Genomic DNA, 26,891 nt, shown 5'->3' with positions numbered 1-26,891 from the left:
GGACAGTGCGTCGGCGTTGTTCAGCAGTTGTTAGGTATGTGAGTGGAAATACATCTAATCAGGGCTCTCAAGTCTCACGCATTCACCTTGACAAACACGCATTTCAGTCAGTTCAAATGCCACACATTGTATTTCTCACGCTGAGAAGTAGGAGCTAAATTGTCCTGCTATATTCAACAGGCATACGCAGGGCAGTTATGTCGAGTTCAGCTGCTTTTTTAAAGTGTGCTGTGCTCAACTTTACGCAGCGCCATCAGCGTCAGAGTACCGCGAGAAATCTTGCGAAGGAGGCTGATTTCAAATCGCTCTCGCGTTACTCTGACGTCATCCACTTGTCGTTTCTTGCAGCCCCTCGTGAAGTCGTACACACCTATTAATTCATCCTACAAGCCTATTTTTTTGTTCTTTAGTACATTAATATGAAATAAGGCCAAAATGTAATTTTAAAATGTATTTAGGTTACACTTGTAATACATTTGAACCCATATTTGTATGAAAGATGAGTACAAGATTACTTAAAGAGGTATATATTTTTGAAATACGAGATAGTATGTTAAATGCATTTCAGTTCATATTCATGACATCTGAAAATAACACTGATAAGGACACCTATGTTTTTAAGATTAGCTTAAGTACTAAAAAAAAAATGCCTTCTTCATTTTTGTATTGCTTTTCCCTCCATTGTACCGAAAGTGAATCGAACCGTGGCGCCTGAACCGAGGTACGAACCGAACCGGGACTTCTGTGTACCGTTCCACCCCTAGTTTTGAGTGACTTTTGAATGGGTTTTCGATTTTGTGTGATTTCCACAGTCCATTCATTGTGACTGTTTGTGGTGAAAACATGTAGTACGAGACTACGTTGAGCAATATAAAGTGGAGCAGACAGCCCATAGTGGCACGCTGTCATTTTAGCAACATGGAAATTTTTCGCAACATTCTGTTAACCACAAAGTGACATTTAACATACAGTAAGATGTCAACAAAGCCTGTGATGAATGCATCATCGCCACCACGAGTGACGTTTGTTCAGAGTTGCAAAAGAACAAACCAGCGTTTGTTGTTTCTGTGTTTATTGAAATGCGGTAAAAAATAATTCAGGTTCACCCTCTGGATCAATCAAATAATCGCGGTTACAGGAAATATATTCATCTCTGTTGTTTTCCAAAACTATATCTGCCAACATGGCAGTTCTCATTCACATCCAAATCTTTGACATGTAGGATACCTCGCCTTGGGTGTGCACAGTGTCGATACGATTGGGTGCAAGAGCGCTCTTGAAGTGTCAGATACTCTACGTAGAAGTCACCTCGCTTGAACTTTGCGTGTATTGCTGTCGGTTAAAGTGTTTTTATTAGTTTTGACCTTTTTGTGTCATACGAAGGATTTGAAGCAAAAGGGCCTGCACTTCTTCATCCATCCGACCCTGTTGAGATATACAAAGAGTATATATTATTTGATATATGACACTTTCGATGTTCTTGTTGATAATGTAAAGTAAGTTGGGGATGCGCGTTACCTGTACAGCAGATAATAGATGAGAGCGATATATGGACACTACGGCTTTGTGTTTGCGTTCACAGTCCTGAAAGAGAAGCAATAAGGCATCATTATTTGAACAAAAACACAGATAAAGAAAGATCGCATTCACCCCACAGAAAACGATTTCTTATAAAATACTTTAAAAATAATCTCCCAATTGGCTATTTCACATATTTACATTTTACAAGCTTTTATCCAAAGTGACATTACAAGTACATTTTATTAGTATGTGGGTGATTCTCGCGAAATTAAACTTATGAGGTGTCATGAAACATTTTTAAGTAAGACTATCAAAATAAAAGCATACAGTTACAAACATCTCTTCATGTACTATTTTGCACATGATTTCAAATGACATCATACAAACCAATTAAGTAGTTTTTTCCACATTTAATGGGACATGTTTCATTACCGCAACGTGTCCATGACTGGATTTGGGTTCGTTGACATGGAAATATTAATATTTTAAAAATAAAAAGCTTCAGTGCATGTTATACTATAAACATTTACAGAAACATGTGGTATTTGGTGATCATTGGTAAATGTAGAGACAATAATCAGGAATATAAATGTGTACAAGACAGATTTTCTCATCCTCCGCAACAATTTTCAATCATTGTTTAAGCCCTCAATGAACTAACATTTTCAAAAAGAAAAATTGTTGGCAGGGACATAACTGATTGTGACACTCAAGATGGCTACCAGGTAAGCAGTTCTTATTTTTTCTATCCAGATAAAAGTTGAAATTTTGTTTGTCATAGTACCTAGACAACGTTTTAGTTCAGGAGAGAAAAAATAAAAACTGCTTACCTGGTAACCATCTTGAGTGTCACAGTCAATTATGTCCCTTCCAACAATTTTTTTTGAAAATGTTCCTTGAGGGCTTAAGCAATGATTGAAAATTGTTGCGGAGAATGAGAAAATGTTTCTTGGACACATTTATATTCCTTATTATTGTCTCTACATTTACCAATAATCACCAAATACCACATGTTTCTTTACTGTAAATGTTTATATTATAACATGCACTGAAGCTTTTATTTAATGCATATATTTAATGTAATATCATGTTGCGGTAATGATTTGATAATGATAATCTAAAAAATGTAAATAATTCTATAGGAAATATTTTTTAAATCATCTTAAAATAATGGTTATAGTAAGTTCAGACCTTAATCTTATATGTGAAAAAAATTGGCTTCAAGGGCTTTTTTAAAAAATCTGATGCTGGTCACCTTCTAAGTCTGGATTTCATGAGAATCACCCATGTGTGTTTCCTGGAATCGAACCCATGACCTTTACTGCAAAAAATGACTTTCTTACTTAGTATTTTTGTCTTGTTTTCAGCAAAAATATCTAAAAATTCCCAAATCAAGATGTATTTTCTTAATGAGCAATATGACCTAGGAGAATAAGTCTAGTTTTTAGACAAAAAATATAAAATGTAAGCGAATTTGTGCTTAAAACTAGCAAAAAATCTGCCAATGGAATAAGAACATTTCTCTTGAATTAAGTGTTTATGAAAAAAGTAAACATATTTCAAGATAATTTTTCCTATTCCATTGGCAGATTCTTTTGCCTGTTTTAAGCACTAATTTACTTAAAGTTTATATATATTTTTTCAAACCTAGACTTATTTTTCTAGGTCATTTTTCTCATTAAAAAAATACATCCCAATCCAAGAACTTCTACATATTTCTGCTGAAAACAAAACAAAAATACTAAGAAATTAATTTTTTGTAGTGTTAGTGCTGCTAATGCAATGCTCTACCAGTTGAGTTCCAGTAACAAGTATATACTGTATGTATGAAACATATTATATTTTGTTATAAATTAACACCTGGAGTTGTTGTGTAAGTGCGGTCACACGGTTCTGCAGTGCCAGCTGTTGTCCAGGTATTCCTCCTGTGGATGGCGGTGAGGGCACACGACCCAGTGGGGGTGTCAGAGCCCCCAATGCCTCCTTAAGACGAAACACCTCCTTCGACAACTCTGTGATCTGTTTAAAGTAAAAATCATTCAAATCTACAACCAAAAATCTCCCATCGTGCAATTTCCACAAGTTCTGCATTTTACATAGAGGGTAGAACCATTATAGAACCCTATGTAGAACCTAGAACAGTGGAAAAGCCCCCTACACTGCAAAAAAATTATTTACAAGGGAAAAAAGTATTTTTGTCCTGTTCTCAGCAAAAATATTAAAAAAATTCTTAAATTAAGATGTTTTTTCCTGATGAGCAAAACCACCCAAGAAAACAAGTCCAGTTTTTAGACCGAAAATATCAAATTTAAATGATTTTGTGCATAAAACAAGCAAAAAAAATCTGCCAATGGGGTAACCAAATCTTTCTTGAATTTTTCCTGAATTTAGTGTTTTTAGAAAAATGTTCAAGATTTTTTTGCTTAAACCATTTTTTTTTTTTTGCTTGTTTTATGCACAAAATCACTTAAATTTGATATTTTTGGTCTAAAAACTAGACTTATATTCTTGGGTTGTTTTGCTCATCAAGAAAAAGCATCTTAATTTAAGTATTTTAGATATTTTTACTGAAAACAATTTTTTTTTCTTAAAAATCTTTTTTTTTTGCAGTGTACACCTTTATTCATCATTCCCTATATTAGTAGGAGAGAATGAAAATGAGTGAGTGAATTCGGACACTTCAGTGCCATCTTCCGCTGAGATGCAAAAATTATTTTGGCGGACGACTAGCGGCTAGCTGTGAGTGAACATTATTTGTACACACTCATTATGGCGGTGCATTGTGGGGTTAAATTAATGCACACAATAATATCCACTACGATTTAAGACACAACATAAAATGACTGTTCCCTCAAATAGTGCACTATTTAAGGGTATAGGGTGGCTATTTAGGACACAACCAGTGTTTCCTTATCCTGGTCCTCTCACCTACCCCCTCCCATGTTTTAGATTTATTTAAAACATACGATTCATCTCATCAGTTTGTTAGGAAGATATGTTAAACATTCTGGAAGGAGGCTGATTCGATGAATCAATGAGGTGTTGTAAATAAGAAGACATCTAAAACTTTCTGGTAGGTGGTACGCAAGGACCAGGATTGACCTGGAATATCTTCCATCCTCACCTTGCGATCCTTCTCTTTGACAAGCCCCTGTGAGTGCTGGATGTCTTGGTGCAGTTGTTGGATGTGAGTGGATTCAGCCTGCAGATCAGCAAGCTGTTTTTTAACTGTCTCTAGTTGAGCTTCAGCCACCTGACGCTCGCTCTTATTAAACAAAGCATCACGTTGCACCTGAAACACCTGAGAGACAAATAAACATTTAGTATGTACGAGAGCTGAAGAGCATCAAAGTTTGATTTCATGTGGATTTCAATTTGACCTTATACTCAGTCAATATTAAAGATATCAAGGTTAAAATTTCACTGAATGTTCTGTACATTATGTAGGATAATTTTATGTAAAAAAGTAAATCACAGAAAAAAAATACTTTTTATTTTTTTTCATAGACTGGGTCACATTTAAAGGAATAGCTCACCCAAAATATATTACATTGATGTAAAACTACTTGTAAAAATTAAACATTTTAACAATGCTCAAGACCCGTTCAGACCGCCGGCGACTAGCCTTGGAAGTGCAACATGATCTCATTCATTTTGACTTCTGGCGACATGAGTGACAATGATAGATGGTGACAGGAAATTGGCATGTCCAGTGATGTGACAAAGTTAAGAAAAGTTTAACTTTATGCAAATCATGGGTGACTTCCAGACGCAAATGAAGCAAATGAGACCACGTCATCCGTCTCTGATCAATTAATGCAGTGGAGGGTACTATTTAGGATTTAGGAACGCCTCCTAACGACCTCATTGAAAGAGATGGCGGACACATGGCGAGAAAATCGCAGGTGGTCTGTATGGGACATTAATCTGTACCACAGCTTCATTTGTGTTTCACAGATACAAGTTTGGATATACACAAGTAAATAGTGGAAATTTTAATTTGTAGGTGAACTATTCCTTTAAAAGTTACATACGACATCAATGTGGGAAAATTAAAGTCCCCCTGTATGCAATAATTTTATCAGTTAAAACTCATATTGGAGCATCATAATAGCATATGTAAAAGTTTTTCCTCTGACAGTCATTTCTTTATGCTTTAAGGGGCTAATCACACCAAATGCGCTTTAAACGCTTGGGAACGCAAGACGCGGCTTATTATTTTGCTAAGCAACCACCGAGTCAGCTGTCTTGTCAATCAAATATTGAAGCGTGAGCGCTCTTTTGCTGTTAACTGTCATATTAGCAGAAACTTTAAAAAGAGGGCGCTTGCTATGACCTTGGAGTCCAGTTCTTCAAAGCAACTGTAAACTTGCCTCACAAAAACGTAAGGCCCGCCTCTCAACTCATTGGATTGGACAATGGAAAGACGCACATGACGTTTGGCACTTCTCCGCTCTCATCGCTCCTTCAAAGGCGCGTGCTGCGGGTGGTGGCAAAAAAATCACAAGGCGCTCGGCGCGCATAAACAGCGCGCCAACACTCCTTGCCCTTCAAAATATCATTCAAAAAAGGTGCCTGCAACTGCCATAAACGCTTTTGGTGTGATTGGCCCCTAAAACAGCTTAAATGTAACTCCTAATTTAGTATACGTGAATCTATGAATATGCTAGTTAGACCCCTCCTCTACTTAAAGTGGACCTATTTCATTGCTAAAATCAACGTTATTTTGTGTATTTGGTATAATACAGTGTGCTTGCGTGGTTTATGGTTAAAAAACACATTATTTTCCATATACCATACATTTGTGTAGCTCCAGATATACTGCTTTCCTCAAACGCCCTGAATTTGTACAAAGCTCATCGATCTGAAAAGGGCCGTGTCTCTGATTGGCCAGCTAATCTGTACAATGTGATTGGCCTGAATAACTCTGACATCAGCCCGAAATGTGACGCTCCTTACCATGTTTGAAAGATTCGCTCAAAAACAATGCGGGAGGAATTATATATATATATATATATAAAAACAACGCGATCTTTGTAGACAGCCCAGACTCCTCAAACTGCAATAAAAACAAAGTGGCCAAACCTACAAACAGAAACCATAACAAAGTGTTCCAGCCAATAAACTACAAGAAGGATTTGAGGGTGGAGGTTGGGCGCATTCATGAAAGCACGGAAGGGAGGGGGAGGAGTTAGCTACAGTTCAAACATCAACAAAAAGTGATGTCACACAGATTCGTTAGAGCGCCTTTAACATGTACTAATACACACTTACAGACCAAAGGAAATGGAAAATCGTGAAACAGACCATAGTTGCTCTTTAATCATACAGCCCAGATCATAGATATGAATATGCAAATTATTCCTCGCATCTACTCTTTCGCACCACCTCGGATCATAGATATATATGTAAATAGATGCTACATTCGGCAGTTGCAGACACATAACTGCCAAGTCCGGTTACAAACAATGGATACGTTAACTGTGCATTTTCTGCAAATATTTATATCGCTGATTTTAACAGTTTAGAGCATCACAGAAGCAGAGCTGAGTCTATGCGGCATCCATACATAATATCTATGGCTCATACTACAGACCAACTCATTCAACTGTGTTGATATGATTGGTTACATGTTTGTGACATAGGAAACCAAGGCGATTTCAAACGGCGGGAATGAGACAAAATTTTATAAATAAATAAAGCATTTTAAAAACAAAAAAAATTATGATTTTTTTTCACCACAGGGGGACTTTAAAATATTCTTAAACACACAACATGCACATCTGCTTCGATCTAAAGAAGGAAATACTCACATGAAAGATTATGCATGCATCAGAGGAGAAAGAAGCTATTAGTGTATTGTCAAAAAGTGAACACTACACACACAATCACACACACACAAATAAACCAATATACCTCATTAGAAGTCTTTTCATGCTTGCGTGTAAGATCAGCTAACTGAGCTGTCAGGGTGTTTATTTCGGCTTGTAGAGAGAGTCTCTGGGCCTCGTGGTCTTCTTTAGACACCAATCCCTGCTGTAAAGCTTTCTGAGATCGCAACTCTTTAATCTCTGTCTCTTTATCGCTCAGAGACTCCTGTGCCGCTGCTGCTTTCTGTCGAATCTCCTCTAGAGAGCGCTCCAATTCTGCCTGTAGAGAAAAAGAATGCTGCTCAGAAAGTATGTCTATGATATATTAAAGGGAAACTCCACTTTTCTTGAAAATATGCTCATTTTCCAGCTCCCCTGGAGTTGGGCATTTGATTTTTACAGTTTTGGAGTCCATTCAGCTGATCTTCGGGTCTGGCGGTACCACTTTTGGCATGGCTTGGCATAATACATTGAATCTGATTAGTTGGTTACTTTCAATAGCAGGAGACTATTTTCAGGCACTGCGTAATATCACTACGCCTGCTGCAGCCATGTTACGGCAGCAAAGTCCCTGATTATTACGCCACAATGAGAGTATAGTTCCTAGCCAGAGGTGGAAAAAGTAATAAAATATTGTACTCAAGTAAAAGTAAAGTTACTTTAATAATATTTTACTCAAGTAAAAGTAAAAAGTAAGTCATTTTAACTTTACTCAGAGTAAAAGTTACTTTTTTACAGCGGGAAGAGGTGGAGGATTCTAGTATACACTGTAAAAAAATTCCGTAGAAATTACAATGTTATTGCAGCTGGGTTGCCGGTAATTTACCGTAGATTTAAATTTATGTTATTTACTGGCAAGAGTTTGTTCAAAGTAAAATGAATTTTAAATATTAACAAGTCTTTATCTTTACAGAATAAAACTATACAATAACAGCCTCATGGGAACCAGAAATCATCATCAACCTTTTTCTGTTTTTTTGCTTCAGATTTTGTTTCCCAGAATGTTTTGCTTGATGTTGTTTTTTTAGTTGTACTCTGTAAAGACAAAGACTGTTTAATGCTCATTTAACTTTGAACAAAATGTTGCCAGTAAAAAACATACATTTAAATCAACGGTAAGTTACCGGCAACCCAGCTGCAATTTCTACGGAATTTTTTTACAGTGTAGTTCAAAAACGACAAGGGAATATAAATCTCAAACTAGTTGTTTTTAATTGTAGGAACATCTTTACAATTAAACTGCAATAACAAAAAGTTAATAAAATAAAAAGCTTTTTAAAGTAAGAAACATTTATGGAATTGTTTAATGATTTTTACATGTGAGTTATGCACTTTTGAAGGTGGTCAGCAGCTTGTAAATACAATCACTATAGTCAGGTTGTAATTGATGTATTGCTGGTAACATACATTATTTTATTAAACTATATATAGTTTAAATGAGCATATAATGAGATGAGTGCCATGTCTATATACATTTGACACGTTTATTATCTTCTTACTTCCCTGACCTGGGTACCTGACCTTTATTCTCTCTCTCTCTCTCTCTCTCTCTCTCTCTCTCTCTCTCTCGCGCTCTCTCTCTCTCTGCAATGTCTAATGACCTGCGCATTCTCGAGGACGTTTTGAAGTTGTGTTTGACTTGACGCGAAGCTGCTAGACCTCGGAAGATAATGCGCATGGTATAAAAAAAAACGCGTCGTGCAATTTCGTACTTAAGAGCATGAATCCTACCTTTCATAGAAATGAAACACTTGCTTCGCGTCAGTGGAAAGTGGTCGCTTAAATATGACCAGTGGTTTCTTTCATAAGATTTGAACTGAGGCGGGTCTGCATTAGCGCGCGCCTGTCTTGTCCGTCTCCATGGTTCTTTTTGCGCGTTCCCTGGGCCCCGCCCATTTACATCCGTTGCGCGTCTTTATCACCTTGCTTTTTAAAATATTTTTTTACTCAGTAACAGATATGATTTAAAATGTAGCGAAGTACAATACTTTAAATAAAACATACTTAAGTAAAAGTAAAAGTACATATTTTAAAAACTACTCAAAAAAGTCAAAATACACAAAAAAACTACTCAATTACAGTAACGTGAGTAAATGTAATTCGTTACTTTCCACCTCTGTTCCTAGCCATATCGGCCTAGAAAATCGCAACTTTTAATTTTCCGTCGGTCTTAGTACACGATGTAACTACAGAAGAGTCAAGTTTTAAATAGGAAAAATATCAAAACTCTTTGGTTATCTTCCAGCGCAACGCCAATGGTCCAATCAGATTCAATGCATTATGCCAAGCTATGCTAGAAGTAGTAGTGCCAGACCCAGAGCTCAGCTGAATGGATTCCAAAACGGTAAAATCAAATGTTTAACTCTAGGGGACCTGGAAAAAGAGCATATTTTTAAAAAAAAGTGGCGTGTCCCTTTAAGTATGGCAAATTAGCTCATATTGAAAGTAAGAAAGTCTATTCCTGGTTTTCTCAAAAACACTAAAAGTGTAAAATAATTAATAAAAACATTACATTAGCAACTCAAAGTTCATTGGAACGATCACAAGGAACACACGTGCTTTTAAAATGTATAGCTTGAATTACACTTTAGAGTCAATCTCACCTTCACTTTCTCATGTTCTTCCCTGTTTACCGAGTCCTTTTGCGCCACCCGGAGCTCAGATTCCAATCTGGCCAGCTCGGTTTGAGCATGCTCACGTAGGGTCCTCTCTGTCTGGAGCTCTTTCTCAGTTTGAGCTAGCTGCTGTGCTACTGCAGTCAGCGCCTCCTGGTGTTTTTCCAGTGGTATTGCATCCCTGAGCTGTAATGCATCCTGAACTCTGCTCTCTCTCTCAGCGCACAGGCTGTCCAGAGCTTGTGCTGCCTCTTGCCTTGCAACCTCCAGCTCTTCTTTTATGGTCGCCAGTGTCCGCCCGCCTGGAAACATATGGAGTGTTTTGGTTGGTTGTGTTTATTTCATTATGGTTACATAACAGGTGTACTACTCACCGCATGCAATGGAAACCTCAGAGCTCTCAGATGGCTCCTCGTCATCTTCATCGTCCTCTCCATCCATGCGGGATGGGGGGCGGAGCCTCTCCAGCTCCAGCAAGGCCTGGTTGAGCCGCGTAGCCACTTCGGCGCGTTCTCGAGCTAGCTGGTTAAGCTGAATGCCCAAAGTGACCCGGACCTCCTCCAACTGCCCACGCGGGACGCTCTCTTTCAACTCTCGCTCAAGTTCCTCCACCCTTGCCTGCAACCCGTTCACCGGCGCCCCCTTGCCTTCCACCCTCCTTTGCGCTTCTTCAAGCTCTTTCACTCGCTTTTTAAGATTCACAACTATCTCGTCCTTTCCCTTTTTCTCTCCTCCTTTCTCCTTGTCCTGCAACGTTGCCTCAAGTTCCTCCACCCTCTGCTTCAGCTGTCGGATTGTGTCGTTGTCGCCTTTACTAAGCCCCGCCCCCTCTGTCTGTTTGCCGGCTAGCTCCGCCTCCAACTCCCGAACCCTCGCTTTCAGCTGTTGGGTCTCTACGTTTTCAGTTTCCCTAAAAGTCTCAGAACCTCCATCAGGCTTTGCCGCCGCCTCCTCCACAGAGTAGACGCCTAGTCGCATCTGTTCCTTAAGCTCGTCTAACTCGGCCTGGGCTCGGGCCAGCTGTTCCTCCAGTGCCCTTTGTTTTTGATGGTCCTCCTCTTTCTCTTCTCCAGTCTCATGTGGCTTCTCATCAGATCTGAGAGAGAAATGAAGCATTTTGGCGACTATTAAATATGTAAATGTGCATGAGTGATGGCAAAAGCGTGGATTCACATAATGTCTAAATCTTATATTAAACAAAAACATCTGCCAAATGTGGTTATAACTTCCAACAAGGGCCTTAATAGTGATGCATTTGAGAAAAGTGACACCAGATAAAGACTAAATAGATGTCTTGAAGGCGTCTAAAGTGTAAAAGGACATTTGTACTACATTACCCATGATCCTCTGCTATGCTCGATGCCTCAGTAGCAGTCTGGACTTTAGAGAGTTTCTCCTGTAGTTCTTCAAACTCTCTTCTCAAAGACTCGTACTGAGCTGTGGGAACAAAGTCCGGACCCGAGCTTTGCATATCCGTGTCATCCTTTTCAAACATCTCTAGCATCTGTAGGACACGACATAAATATGTAAATGTTAGTAAAATATTGCAATAAGAAGCACGGTTGCTGGCTGAGTTTTGTACTTTTGGTGCTCCTTGATCTGTTTATTTAACCCACTTACCGTGGAACCTTCCAAAAGCTATTCATTTATGAGAAACCTAGTTAATGTGTGGTGAATCGTCAGCAAATAGTTTGTCATGAAGATCATTTCCATTCGAAAATACGAGTTTCGTGCCAGAACACTAGCCAGGATTTTTCGTATTAGGGGGAGTGCATTCATCATACTAGATGCCGTACTATTTTTACAACTACAGTTGAATACACTATCTGTGCTAATCTAATATCAGATGTGTTCCAGCACTATAAATAAGTGCTCTGTATCTTTAGACCATGACATATCCCATTATAAATAGGCATTTCTGCCATAGCTTTTATGCAACATGAGCTGAACTGTATAGTGTGTAGTGCAGTGCATTTGTTTCCAGTGCACATTTGTTTCCTGAAAAAAAAAAAGTGCAAAACACGCTTGTGCAATGCTAGTGCGCTTTGGGTGATTACTAGGGCAGTGTTTTGCAGTTGTTAAAGCTGTTAAAGCAATTAAAAAGAAACAAAAATCAGTTGTTGAGCCTTAAACATGTTCACAATGGTAGGCTTATACAGTAGGGGGGAGCGAGACATAAACTAACGGCGCATTCACACGGGGCGTAAGCGTTAACGCTTAACGGAAGGCTTGTCTGAAGCGTGGCCAACAGCCAATCACAGTGGCCGCTACACATGCTCCGTTCTTCCATAAACGTAATTGGCTGGCTCTGTCTAGGTAATTTGCATAAGGCGATCTGATTGGCTGACGCGCGCGTTGCCGCTTGAAAAGTTGAGATATGTTCAACTTCTGCCGCGAGCAACGGCACTGACGCGGCGCCGACGGATCCACAATTCAGTTCGGCAACGCATGACGTCACCCATTAAAAGTGAATGGGAAGCGTTAACGCTGACGCCCCGTGTGAATGTGCCGTAATGAAGGGTTAATTGCAACAGCCCTTAAGAAGTTGCTATACAGATATCCATACACAGACATTCTGTATGTGTGGATCTACAGCTGTGATTTAGTGCTTTTCTCTGCATTCTTTGCCTGGCCTGCTTAAACAGTCTGTCTGTGTTGCGGTGTACGTGTTTGACTGCACCTGCACTTTTAAAACCAGTTCGGCATTCTGCGAGGTCAGTTCCTCCACTTTTCTGCGAAGCTGCTCTACAGGGGCAGGATTCCCCTGGGATACGCCCTCTTCTTTTTCATCTGACGAATCAGCATTCAGGCCTCGTGACTGCCTCGAAAGCAACTTCTCTGCTCCTGATATCACAAACAAACGAGAAAAGAAAAACCTTAAAGACCCACTGAAGTGCCTTAAAATGTGCAGCTTTGTTTGATGCATTGATGTAATTTCTATTCAAACGGGAAGTTGGAGCGAGGCATATTGAGTGGCTGCTCCTCCTCTTAAAACAGCCTATAGCATTTAGTTTACATCACAAGTGCAGAGTGATGTCATAAAAACAATGATCTGCATTAGCTGGACTGTAAGCTTTGAATGTTTATATCTTCTTAAAGGGAAACTTCACATTTTTTGAAAATATGCTCATTTTCCAGCTCCCCTGGAGTTAAACATCTGAGTTTTACCGTTTTGGAATCCATTCAGCCGATCTCCAGGTCTGGTGCAAAAAATAACCAAAGAGTTTCAATATTTTTCCCATTTGACTCTTCTGTAGTTACATCGTGTACTAAGACTGACAGAAGTTGCGATTTTCTAGGCCAGTATGGCTAGGAACTATACTCTCACTCTGGCGAAATAATCAAGGACTTTGCTGCCGTAACATGGTGCAACGCAGTGCCTGAAAATAGTCCCCTGCTATTGAAAGTAACCAAGGGGACTATTTTCGGGCAGTGCGTAATATCACTACGTCTGCTGCAGCCATGTTACAGCGGCAAAGTCCTTGATTATTACGCCGGAATAATCAATAATCGGATTATTACAGAAGAGTCAAGGTTTAAATAGGAAAAATATCGAAACTCTTTGTGAGCGCGATGCTAATGGTTTAATCAGATTCAATGGATTATGTTAAGTAATGCTAAAAGTGGATTCCAAAACTGTAAAAATCAAGTGTTTAACTCTAGGGGAGCTGGAAAATTAGCATATTTAAAAAAAGTGGAGTGTCCCTTTAATATGAATTTTGTCATTATTTTAAAGGACGCTGTTTTTCAGATAAGCTAACATTTATACTAAAAAGCCAAAAAATCATGTATTTTGGTTTCATGGATACTTTAAAGGTACACTTGCCCTAATGAACGTGTTCTACACATAAATGATTAGTATGATTTTCAAATGTTTAAGATGATGTACAAATAAGTTAAATATATAGTCATTATTTTATTCTTCATACTGATATTCTTCATACATATAACCAAAGCTTTTTACACAGCTGAAAATGCCAGGCGGACACCGACTGACAGCTTTTTTTCAGCCAACTGCCAGCTTTCTTCAGCTGAGGGCCTTTGGTTGCTAATACTTCTGCTTTGTTTATCAGTCGTTGTACAATGGGCCTGTTTGTTGTTGTGATATTTGTCCTGCCCCTCCTCCACTGTGATTGGACAGCCGTGTGAGAACTGACATTGACAAGCTGAGTTTTTCACCCAAAGTTGAATACTTTTAGGCGCTCACCGTGAAAAAAAAGCTAGCTGCTGGCTTTTTTGAAAATGCAACACTGGTATTGGAAACAATTGAAAACATACACCGGCCGAGGGCGTAAAAACTTTGGTGTGTACACCCCTAAGGGTTGTCTCCCTTTATGGTGGTCTCCATGTTGAAGTCACATTACCAGACAAACACAACTCAAGTTAAAAAGGATGTGGGTGATTCTCACGAAAACTTGGTTTTAAAAATGTCAAGCATGAAAATGTAAAAATTGCTTAAATTTACTTTTTTCCCACCATACATTGAAAAACAAAGTCTGGAGTAAATGGGAACATTAATTTAAAAACTTTTACTTATCATTTAACACTTTTTGTAACATAATTTTAAAAATTAGTCCTAAAAAATCTCATTACCGCAACAGTCAGAAAACATCAACACTGACAAATTTTCAAAATGACATGACAAACCTGAAAGAACATAATTTGGAGATTCTGCACATGCATTTAAAATCAAAGTATTATGCTTCTATTAATTAAATTAACATTTAATAAGCATCTGTTGCGGTAATGATAATCAAAGACAATATTTCAAATTAACTGTAAAAAAAGATCTTACCTGGTAGCCATCTTGAAGTAACTGGTCCATGTGCTTGGTCACTCAAAATCAAACTTTATTAAAATTCTGTATGTGTGCTTAAACTGTTCTCAAAAAGTGTTGCGGAGGATGAGAACATCAGGCATGGACACATCATTTTCCTAATTTTTCTTCATTATTATTATACATGAATATTCAGTAAATATGTTTTCTGTCATCTAAAGTAGTCTAGCAAAACATCCATTTATTTTTTTTCTTAATATTTTTGTGTTAATTTGATTAAATTACAACATAACGCATGTTCAAAAACAGCCGGACACATTGCGGTAATGAGAATTTCAGCAGAAAATTTGATAAAATTTCCAATTATAAATTCTTATGTTGAAATCACACATTGTGCAAGGTAGAACACAGTATTGTGTTAATTCTGATGCTTTTTAATGTTACTATATTACACATTTTAAAGCTAAAATCATTAGTGCCGTGGTGTTTCAATGGTTTCGTGAGAATCACCCATGTACTTACAACAATACCACTTTATTTGGCTGATAATTTTAACTAATGTTCCTCGTTTCTTTCAGTGTAGGAGACGTTCAGCTCACCTGGGAAATCCAACATGTCCTCCAAGTCCTCTCCATCCTCTGAGTCGCCGGTCGCTCCGCTCAACCGAGCCGCTTTTAAATCCTCCAGCTCAGCCAGTAGTCGGTCACGTTCTGCCTCGGTTTCCCTCAGTCTTACCCTCAGAGAGCTGAGCTGAGACACAATACAGAAACACAATGGTATAGAAATAAAAAGCTGCATTTTCTGTCCAAGTCTGTAGTTTTCCAAGTTGCATCACGTTAAGGCTGTGCAATTAATCGTTTTTCAATTTCAATTTTTGACTCCAACAATTACAAAAATAAGATAATCGAAGTAAAACAATTATTGTGCGATTAAAATATAAATTGCGTGCTGCTGGACAGATGTGTTTGTAAGGCACTTCGAATGCACCACTGCTTTGACATGTGTAGCGTACTGCAACACTTATTTAAAAAAAGGTAAAAAGGGTTTGAAAAAAAGTATGTTTTAATTGAGTAATTGCGTTAAAGGTGGTGTGTGTACATTTTAGCGGCATCTACAGGTGAGATTGTGATACTGCAACCAGCAGCTCACCCCTCAATTTTAAAACGCATCCAGTGGCCGCCACAAGGCAAACATGTAGGGCCCTATCTTGCACCCAGCGCAATTGACTTTGTCAGTGACGCATGTATCATTTCGTATTTTGCACCGGCGCACAGCGGGTTTTTCCCTCCACAGACGCACGTTGGCAAACTAGGGAATGAACTTGCGCTCCCTGGGCGGTTCAGCACTAAAAAGGAGGCGTGTTCTGGCGCAAACCATCCCTGATGCTATTTTGCAGTTTCAAAAAACAATTGCGCTACTAACCAGAAAAAAAATAGTCTAAAGTCAGTGGCGCGTTGCGCGTAGTTCATTATGCTATTTTAAGGGCGCATGCTTGACCATAATGTATAGCGTGCACAACGCGCATTGCTTATCTAATCTACACAGATGCAACAGTTATTTTTGCAAATCATTAATTGTTACAATAAAAAATATTAACACATGAGATAAGGGAAACCATTGTGGTGAGCATTGTGGTTATAGTTTTTATGTATGGTGTGTCTGCGTTAAAAAAAATCTCATGCAAATAACGATTAAAATATTTTCATAAGTTTGTTGTTTGGCTGTATTACGTTTATTTTATGTAAATAATAATTAAAATGTTTTCATAAGAAACCTTAATGTATATGAACTTGATTTGTAAGTGCACTTTGGGGTTGGACCTTGCTTGCGTTTCCGATTTCAAAGCCCCCAAACCCTTACAGCGGTGAGGGTGGACGCAGCGATGTCCTCTGCTGGCGTCAGGTCCTGTGTAGAGACAGATCCACCTCCCGTTACACGGCGTGCCCGATTTATGCTGGCAAGCTTGGAATTCCCCGTCTCCTGACATCATTGTAGCGCTTGGCGCAACGATGGGGAAGCCAGCTGATGAGACAATTGTGTCTATTTCCTCTCACGCCTGTTTAACCTACGCTGATTTGGGCGGGTTTCTCCCATCCCCATACAAAACAACTTCTCTGTCTTTGACTGTTCTTACAAGAACGTGGGTCTCCTCTGCTGTGAACCGCTCCTGGCGTGCTCCTGGTAAATCCGTCATTATAATAGCAACCCGCCATTGAACTTGTGCACTTGCGTTTAAAGGGAATGTTTGATAGCGTTCTGATTGGTTTATTTGACGTTACGCCCAAACCACACCTATGAATAATGAACCTACTTCAGACCAACCCCTTATTGATTTGCGCCTGGCGCAAGACTTATTTCTCCCGCCGGTAAAATAGCAACACCGCCCAAGATCCGCCCACAAAGTCACTTGCGATTTGCGCTTCGCACTTGCGTTTCAGATCGTTAAAATAGGGCCCGTAGTCGTCTAATGCTGCGTTCAGACAAGCCGTGGTAGAGGCGCCAAACACAAGTGATTTAAATGTTAAGTCAATGTTAAGACGCGTTGACACGCGTCCTGAGGTCTCGCTGCACGAATGAGGCGTTTAGCGTGACTCAGTAGACGCGATTCCGCGTAATGCCGCAAATTGAGCGTTGCCCTGGGAAATGTGCAAGTTAAAAAATGTGAACTTTGGTGGAAAAACGTGGTGCATTAACCAATAAGGAGCTTGCTCTTGTAGTGACGTGATTACAGGAAGCGAGCAGAGTCGCAGAAGCCCCTCCCATTATGCAAATTTCCACGTGAATGTCACGATGACTCGAATTTCATGCGCGGCTTTCACGCACGAATGAAGCGAGTAAACTCAAAATATTCAAGGGACAAACTAGACGCGGTAGACGCAAATTTGACGCCTCAAACACGGCTGGTGTGAACCCACAGTAAGACAGTGGGCCGTAGCGGTACTGCAGGGGGACTTGGCTAGGCTAAATCAAAATATTAAAATAATTAAAATATTCGAATTGTTCTGAAATGTGATTTTCTCTCCCTATTACATAAACATAAAGCATATAAAACATTTTTTTCCATTATAGTGAGGGGAGATACATTGCTTGTAAATGTTTTTAGTTTTTTTTAAACATAGTTATGTAATTCATTGTTTTTGGGGGACCCTACCACTCTGAAGTTTGAACAGCTCTTATCTAACAACGTATGGACAAAACGGACTGTGTAAAACCATTTGTTTGATTAAGGCTACTGTAGAAACATGACAGGGTCTTTCAAGTAAAGGACCCGTCTTGTATGTAGATAAAAACGGACAATACAGTTCATTATGTAAGGTCTTTATACACCACTTATAGATTATATTAGATTATATTGCATTTCGGTCAAGAGATCCATCTAAAAGTTACACAATACACCTATAAATAACGTGCTTATGAATTTTTACCCAAATAATCGTGATTATGATTACTACAAAACAACAGAATACTACAAAAGTAGTTTTATTAATATTTTTTATAAGTTGTTTTATTAAAGCTTGTTATGTAAGAAAGTGTAGTACCTCTTCCAGGGCAGTAGTGGCGCTGTTTTGCTGTTGTTCCAGAATCTTGATTTTCTGCAGCAGACGACCTCTCTCCGATCTGAGCTTACGAATCTCTTCAAATACCTCTTCATCTTCCACCTTACGGACATAGTTTATATATCATAATCATACATTGTTTTTACATGATAAGGATAAGACATAATTGCTTACTCTAACAGAAAATGTTTTTTTAATCTAAAAGTATTTTGTATACTTTATAAATATTTTGTTCCTAAATGTGCCCAAACAAAAAGATATAAAATGCAAACCATTAAAGGGTTAGTTCACAAAAATGAAAATTCTGTTAGCCCTTACTTAGTTGTACTTGGTCGTACAGAATTTTGTTGTGCACAAATATGTTTATGAATATTTAAATTTACATAATGTGACAGTGGATGGCGTTTTTTAAAAATTTCAGTCAATTTCCATAAAACATAAGAAAGAGTAAACAAAATTTATATTTTTGGTTAACTGTCCCTTTAATGATTACTGTATGTGAATGCATAATATTAGCAAATTAGCACTCACAACATTTTCAGATGAGGTCAGCTGAGTCCGGGGGGCGGGAGAAGGCGGGGAAGGACTCTGTGGCTCAGGTTGGGGGTGAGCAGGGGAAGAAGGTGTGCCTGAGGTTTTAGGGGAAGGGGGTGTGCCCTGCAGAAATGCACAATAAGCTTTTCCAAAAGGCCATGCATATGTAAGTGGGACTATAACTATGGGATCCTTAAATCCCATAATGTACCTGAGCAGGAGATTTTGGAGGAGGCGGGGCTCTCCTCTTGCGGGGTGTGCTCCCGCCAGCTGGGGGAGGGGCTGAAGGAATCTGCTGGGGTGGTCGGGTTTCAGCAGGTTAGTTGGTGGTTAGAAAGCAAAGCAAGCAGCATCGTTCAGCCCAAAATTATTAGTACTCTTAGTTGGCAACATAATGCACCCTTGACTGTCCTTGTGGGTTATTTGAGGTTATTTGTAAAGTTTTGGGAGAGCTTGAATCTTTTGAGAACCTATCGGTAACAATTACCTCTTCGTTTAAACCATCAGCAGCTGCGAATGCATAGGATAGAAATTAGAAACAGACAGCAGTGTGATGAGACCCAACAAACAACACAACATCACATCAAAATCACACGCAAGCCAACTATATATAATCTTTACAATCCACCACATGCACTACTTTAGTTTAAAAGATGCAACATAAAAGCAGATCACTGTCAGGTGGTACGACCACAAGGACCCCTTTATTAGCATTGATATTAATTTACAGCGCAGTCCAACATATGCTTCCCATCAGTCTGAAGTAGCTTTGTAACTCGAGTTAGCAAACTCATTTGTGTTTTGATCCGTCGAGCCAGCGTAACATCTGCTTTTCAGTCTCTGTTCTCAGGTTACGAGGGGATCCAAATGGACCTGGGGGCCAAACTTCAGAGGAACATGGCAAGGGAACCAACCCGGCTCCAGATGGCCCCATTCTTCGAAAGGATTTAAAGGTGAGGAGGACTATATGGGTGTTTGTACTGTTTGGTTACCTGTGGCACTGCCTCCTCCATTCTGCAGCAGCTGGGTTATGTTTTGGTTGCCGGCAGAAATGCTGTAGTGGGCGGAGTTGTGCCCCAGGGCGTCGGTTAGTTGTGGGTTAGCTCCTCCCTTCAGTAACACCTCTACAGTCTCCATGCTGTCACTCTCACAGGCCAACATTAGAGCTGATCTACCTCACCCAATACAAAAGAAAGTTTTCAAATGATATGTTACAGGTTATTATTTAGGCTACGTTTACACAACAACAAACCGTCAACTTGGTTAAACATCTGTAGAGAAGATTTCTTTTAATTTGCCAGACATAAAGAATCGATCTCTGAATGCGAATTAATGAATGAGGCTCCTTTTTCAACTAGAAGGTCAATATTGTTTTTCACTTGCGACAAAACAACAAATTATCCGTGCATTTATATGAAACTATGCTTCAGGAGCTATTTATCTTTACTCTCCTCCCTCCTTACGTCGCATTCGGAGATCGATACCTCTTGACTGGCAAGATGGCGGCGAGCGGACACCAAAACAACCAAGTCAGTTGTTCAAAACCTTTCTTTTTAGTAAACTCTGTGTACACAAACAATGTTCTCAATGCTCGAGTTCACATGTAGAGACACAGGTGATACTTCTTTAGTGTTGTAAAAATAGCGATTTTGATGCTCACAACATATTGAAGACATAGCTTCTAGTTCTTTTGCGACCACTTCAGGTACTCAAAATGGTGGAAAACAAGTTTGAGATGTGAGTGACGTCAGCTGATATTCATGAGTAGACTGAAATAACACATGCATATGATATCATCTTAACCACAGATTCACATTTTTGTAGTTTACACGGAGTCAACAAGTGTAAAAAACGTGCACATTTAAATAGGGCTGCAAAACGATTAATCGCAACTAATTGTTTGCAGAATAAACGTTTTTGTGCTAACTAACCAAATCAAAGCTATAGTAAGTTGTGCATTTTTATCTCCATTTGTAGTTTGTTTTAGGCCATCTGTACATGCACTATATCAGCTGATAAAAGCATATTCACCTGCCATGGTTGTCTTGTATATTAGGATTGGCTCCTCTGTCCAAAAGGAAAGCACACAACTCCACTCTGCTCATCTGGGCCGCTAAGATTAAGGGTGTTGACCCATCCTAAGAGAAAAATAAAGGTTATATTTTCACAGAATGTATGTAGATAACAGTAAATCACAGAAAAATCCTTTATTCTGGGTTTTCACAGCAAGGGTCACAAATAATCAACAAGATCTGTTAACTTAACCTCTACCAACATCAGCAGGGTCATTCTATGAAAAAGGTGGCTTTCCTGTCCCGGCCCCAACCACCAGGAAAAACACTTAAAATTGTCAGATATTGACACAAAATATATGTTTTTTGTTTTAATTGAAGTGTTTTATTATTAATAAAACATATGTAAGACAGTTATATTGCAAACCATTTTATATATATATATATTGTAGAACACGGTCAGTACCATGAAATTGGCTTGTCCCTCGGGTCAAGAGTCATGGTTTAGTGACATATTTTGAGTTAAAAAATATATTATTCTCCTTCATTAAATGTCATAATACAAAGGGAAGTAGTACATTTATTTAGTGGACTACTTAAAAAACTAAAATATCAACTAAATATTATAAATAATTTACAGGGAATACCTGTCCCCCAATTTCATGTCACTGGTGTTACAATTTATAAAAAAACACCACTTTGAAAAAAATCAACATCCTTGCCAACTTCTTTCTGGGTCAAATATTTATTGTAGGCATGGCTGTTTTGAAAAGCACATAGTGAGTGTGCACTCTCTCCTCATCTTTTAGCAATTTGATAAACAATTTGATAATTTGATGCGAGGACTTAAGATGTGTCACTGGTGTTCTACAGTTTATAGTAAAGGAATTTTTTTTATATAATTTTTCAAATTGCATGATTAAGTGATTCATTTACAATTTAAGAAGTGTGGTTTGAGCTGTGGCCGCAATCTTAGATATGCCATTGTGTCTGCAGATTTGTCACTGGTGTTATCGTCACTGGTGTTACTGTTGCTGCTTTCATAAGTAAGCATTTTAAGGATATCATCATTTAATTTTGATCACTCAACCTCAATTATTTCTAATGTTACAACAAAAACACAATGGTAGAAATAGAAAAAGGTCAACTTTATGCATGCCTGTTTAAAGTAAATTTTTACTAATCAAGACATTTTCAATACATTAACTTTTTCTGTCTTTGATTATGTATGCAAATAAAATAGTCAAAATACATTCTGGGAAGCCTGAATTGTCATCTAAAATATAGGTAACATCAGTGACAAAAAAAGCAGCACAAGCTTTGTTAATGTAATGTAGCACAATTTTTTATGTAATGTAGTAAAAATATATAAAAATACATTAAGCTGTCATTTAAGTTGATTTATAATGTTAAGAGGTTAACTATTATCTGACTATAAGTTTTGGTATAAAAAAGAATTCCATTTTTAAAAAGTTGTCTGTTCAAAAAAACATTTTCATAGAATGACCCAGCAAGGTCTTGGGTTGAATGCCAATGAACACACAAACTTTGCATATACACTCACCTAAAGGATTATTAGGAACATCATACTAATACTGTGTTTGACCCTCTTTCGCCTTCAAAACTGCCTTAATTCTACGCGGCATTGATTCAACAAGGTGCTGAAAGCATTCTTTAGAAATGTTGACCCATATTGATAGGATAGCATCTTGCAGTTGATGGAGATTTGTGGGATGCTCATCCAGGGCACGAAGCTCCCGTTCCACCACATCCCAAAGATGCTCTATTGGGTTGAGATCTGGTGACTGTGGGGGGCATTTTAGTACAGTAAACTCATTGTCATGTTCAAGAAACCAATTTGAAATGATTCGAGCTTTGTGACATGGTGCATTATCCTGCTGGAAGTAGCCATCAGAGGATGGGTACATGGTGGTCATAAAGGGATGGACATGGTCAGAAACAATGCTCAGGTAGGCCGTGGCATTTAAACAATGCCCAACTGGCACTAAGGGGCCTAAAGTGTGCCAAGAAAACATCCCCAACACCATTACACCAACACCAACACCAGTGGTAACAAGGCATGATGGATCCATGTTCTCATTCTGTTTACGCCAAATTCTGACTCTTCCATCTGAATGTCTCAACAGAAATCAAGACTCATCAGACCAGGCAACATTCCAGTCTTCAACTGTCCAATTTTGGTGAGCTTGTGCAAATTGTAGCCTCTTTTTCCTATTTGTAGTGAAGATGAGTGGTACCCGGTTGTTGTCCATCCACCTCAAGGTTGTACGTGTTGTGGCTTCACAAATGCTTTGCTGCATACCTCGGTTGTAACGAGTGGTTATTTCAGTCAAAGTTGCTCTTCTATCAGCTTGAATCAGTCGGCCCATTCTCCTCTGACCTCCAGCATCAACAAGGCATTTTCGCCCACAGGACAAACCATTCTTTGTAAACCCTAGAAATGGTTGTGCATGAAAATCCCAGTAACTGAGCAGATTGTGAAATACTCAGACCGGCCCATCTGGCACCAACAACCATGCCACGCTCAAAATTGCTTAAATCCCCTTTCTTTCCCATTCTGACATTCAGTTTGGAGTTCAGGAGATTGTCTTGACCAGGACCACACCCCTAAATGCATTAAAGCAACTGCCATGTGATTGGTTGATTAGATACTTGCATTAATGAGAAATTGAACAGGTGTTCCTAATAATCCTTTAGGTGAGCGTATGTAAATGCAAACTACACATTGTATTGTGCTTAAACTAACTTACACCATCTTGAGCATCAAGGTTGGCCTTGAAGTCCCACAGAATCTCACTGCAGGACAAGCAACCACTTACAGCTGCCCAAACACAAATAAATAAATACAAAAATACATACAAATGTAAAATAATATTAATTGTTTAGAATCTGTGGCAAGTGGTTTGTGGAGCAAGTTACCAGCATGGTGTAAAGAGGTTCTCCCAAAACTGTCTGTGGAGTCGACAGGTGTTCTCTCCTACAGGGTTACAGAAAACACAGCTTGTTGCAGAGCATTGCATTAGATGGACGAAGTTTATAGTGTTATCCTTGACAAATGTGTTTATTTCACTTTTTGTCGAAAAAATCAAATCAAACAAGTACAAACTGACGAAATGCATACTGTATATAGCATAAGCTGCTCTGAAGCATCTGCTAAATGCAGAAAGGTAAATAAACATTTAAAAAGCCATACATTGAATGTCTGTAAAGCGTACATATAATCTCCCCAACACAATTTTCCTCATACTAATAGAGTATTAGAAATGAGCATTTCATTGACTAAAAGTTTATTACTGTTACCTGAAGAAGCCTCTTTAAACAATCCACCTGTCCATTCTTAGCAGCAAGATGAAGAGCATTGAACCCTACAAAGGGTAAAAATACATATAACCAAAAATTATATGTGTAAATCCCAGATTTACGACTGCACAGAGACCCCCAACAATTCTAGGATTACCAATCTTAAACACGTTTTTACACACAGGGATGTCTCCATTACGGGAGCGATCTCAGTATCAGTTTCAGGACATGTTTGCATTCACACAGAAGTCACTTTGGCATTTTTTGTCCATTTTCTAGGATCAACACGCTGTGTGAAAGGGGTTTTAGGGGTGCAGAAAAATATATAATCAAATTTCAACATGCTAATACTACTGACAGATTCTGAAGAAGCTTAAGAAATAAGAGTATATGGGATTTCTACATAGTTTCAAATTGTGATTAGTAAACTATAAACGTACCTGTGCCGTCTGTCAAACTAATGTCCACCCCATGGGACAATATCACTTCTAGACAATCGAGTCGACCTCGAGATGCGCAAAGATGGAAGCTGTGAATCAGATAATGTCATATGTGACACTGGACCACAAAACCAGTCTTAAGGGTCCATTTTTTTGACATTTAGTTTTTAGGATAGGGATAGAGATACAACTATTTGCAAATCTGGAATATGAGGGTGCAAAATAAATCAAACTATTGATAAAATCGCCTATTACTAAATAACATATTACTAATGATAAATAAAGTTACAGTAGGAAATTTACAAAATATCTTTATGGAACAAGATCTTAACTTAAAGGGAAACTCATTTTATACTCATTTTCTAGCTCCACGAGTTAAACATTTGATTTTTACCTTTTTGGAATCCATTCAGCTGATCTCCGGGTCTGGCGCTACCACTTTTAGCATAGCTTAGCATAATCCATTCAATGTGATTAGACCATTAGCATCGATATTTTCCTGTTTAAAACTTGACTCTTCTGTAGTTACATCGTGTACTAAGACTGATGGAAAATTAAAAGTTGCGATTTTCTAGGCAGATATGACTAGGAACTATACTCTCATTCTGGCGTAATAATCAAGGACTTTGCTGATCGATCAGCTGAATGGATTCCAAAATGGTAAAAATCAAATGTTTAACTGTAGGGGAGCTGGAAAATTAGCATATTTTCAAAAAAAGTGGAGTGTCCCTTTAATATCCTAATGATTTTTGGCATAAAATTAAAATCATTTTGACCCATACAATGTATTGTTGGGTATTACCACAAATATACCAATGTGACTTATGATTGGCTTTGTGGTCCAGGGTCACATATCATGTATGCATAATTTTTTAAACAAGGTCAGAGGAAAATTTCACACCTAAGTTAAAACTAAAAGTCTACTCACGCCGACTTGCCCTCCACGTCTAGTTTAGAGGGACAGAGACCTTTCTTGATGAGCAGCGTTGCCACTTTCTCTGAGTCGTTTTGTTCCACTGCCTGCAACAATCTGTCATCACTTTTAGTCCAGTCTTGACTCTAAAAATACAGCAAATCAAACACACAGATTACGTTGTGATATACACCACCTTAAAATTTGACAAAGTTGAACACACATACTGATAAAATGTATAGCTTGTTTTGGATAAATTTAATATGCAATTTAGAGTTAGTTAAAAAACATAAAATGTGCATAATTTAAAGGGGACATGCCATGAAAATCCGACTTTTTCATGTTTAAGTGCCATAATTGGGTCCCCAGTGCTTTTATCAACCTAGAAAATGTGAAAAAGATCAACTCAGTAACTCAGTTTTTCTAAACCATTCTCTGCAAGCATGTGACAAAATAAGTCACTGAAATTGGGCTCCCCTTGTGATGTCAGAAGGAGATAATACCGCCACTTAATCTGCACTATCCAACCACGGCACTGCTATTTAGTTATTTTAACATGCTATAATAAATTATCTATATGATATTTTGAGCTAGAACTTCACATACGTACGCTGGGGACACCAAAGATTTATTTGATATCTTAAAAAGGTCTTGTGAAATGTCCCCTTTAATATATTTTTATTTTTACCAATCAAAAACAATGCAATTAAATGTCTTTTTAACTATGTGTGACTGACGGTAACAAACCTGCACATACCGGAATAAAGCCATAACACATGCAGAAGTGTTTCATTGGACTGAAGACGACATGAGAATCCATAGAGCTCAGAGAACATACAAAACCTCTGCTACCCTCCGTCAGCCAACCACATTACCAGATGTCCCGACAACAGCCAAAAAAGACTTCAAACTGCTCTAAAAACTGTTCCCTCCTTTATAAGCTATCATGCAATTTAAGATCAAGGTCAAACCAGGACAAGGTTAATTTTTGGATGGCCAATGCTGATACGTAAACGTCACTGTCATTATAAAGCTGAATGCAGAAATCTGTCCTGTAAACGCAGCTTTCCTGAGAGCAGCTCTTGTTTTCCGGTCCTGTTCTGCTTTCTGCAGTGATAAACAGTACAACACACTGCAGTCTCCGGCTGGCACATATATACACACACAAACCTCCCGAATCCAGTGTCCTTTTCATTAAACTCCATCGCCTTGCCTCTTTCTTCAGAGTCTGACCATATCCATTTATTTAATCGTTTAACATGTTCCCTATGTGTCACATCTCAGACGATTGCTCTTCGATGCCAAAAGCTACTGTATTAGCATGAGAGACA

The 26,891-nt window shown here is 38.5% G+C and overlaps 1 protein-coding gene across 4 annotated transcripts; it reads right to left on the bottom strand.

Moving 5' to 3' along the window:
- Window positions 1-1,055: 1,055 nt before the first annotated feature.
- Window positions 1,056-26,891, bottom strand: ankrd24 (ankyrin repeat domain 24). 4 transcript variants are annotated; one of them, XM_055216577.2, is made up of 22 exons: window positions 26,318-26,891; window positions 25,576-25,706; window positions 24,648-24,736; window positions 24,208-24,272; window positions 23,827-23,884; window positions 23,658-23,728; window positions 20,906-21,012; window positions 19,867-20,045; window positions 19,362-19,384; window positions 19,086-19,169; window positions 18,872-18,997; window positions 18,323-18,442; window positions 15,383-15,533; window positions 12,687-12,850; window positions 11,344-11,510; window positions 10,381-11,102; window positions 9,995-10,308; window positions 7,438-7,671; window positions 4,646-4,813; window positions 3,382-3,540; window positions 1,519-1,584; window positions 1,056-1,425 (listed from the first exon to the last, which is right to left on the bottom strand). In XM_055216577.2, exons 1-22 carry the CDS (start codon window positions 26,378-26,380, stop codon window positions 1,354-1,356), a joined length of 3,333 nt encoding a protein of 1,110 aa, XP_055072552.2. In that variant the 5' UTR covers window positions 26,381-26,891; the 3' UTR covers window positions 1,056-1,353. The 4 variants fall into 4 exon arrangements, with proteins under 4 accessions (XP_055072552.2, XP_055072550.2, XP_055072551.2 ...); XM_055216575.2 differs by having other exon boundaries at window positions 4,646-4,822; window positions 26,318-26,890; XM_055216576.2 differs by having other exon boundaries at window positions 4,646-4,822; window positions 19,086-19,166; window positions 26,318-26,890.

Source organism: Misgurnus anguillicaudatus, chromosome 23 (genome assembly GCF_027580225.2).
Source record: "Misgurnus anguillicaudatus chromosome 23, ASM2758022v2, whole genome shotgun sequence".
NCBI classification, from domain to species: domain Eukaryota; kingdom Metazoa; phylum Chordata; class Actinopteri; order Cypriniformes; family Cobitidae; genus Misgurnus; species Misgurnus anguillicaudatus.
This window is presented reverse-complemented; position numbering and strand designations above follow the sequence as displayed.

Excerpts from the sequence above, each read along its gene's own strand:
- ankrd24 (XM_055216575.2), bottom strand. The coding sequence starts at position 26,380 with ATGGATTCTCATGTCGTCTTCAGTCCAATGAAACACTTCTGCATGTGT. Across the intron at positions 21,013-23,657 it reads ACCTTGATGCTCAAGATGGT|GATGGGTCAACACCCTTAAT; the intron begins GTAAGTTAGTTT and ends TTTTTCTCTTAG. Across the intron at positions 1,426-1,518 it reads ATCTATTATCTGCTGTACAG|GGTCGGATGGATGAAGAAGT; the intron begins GTAACGCGCATC and ends ATATCTCAACAG.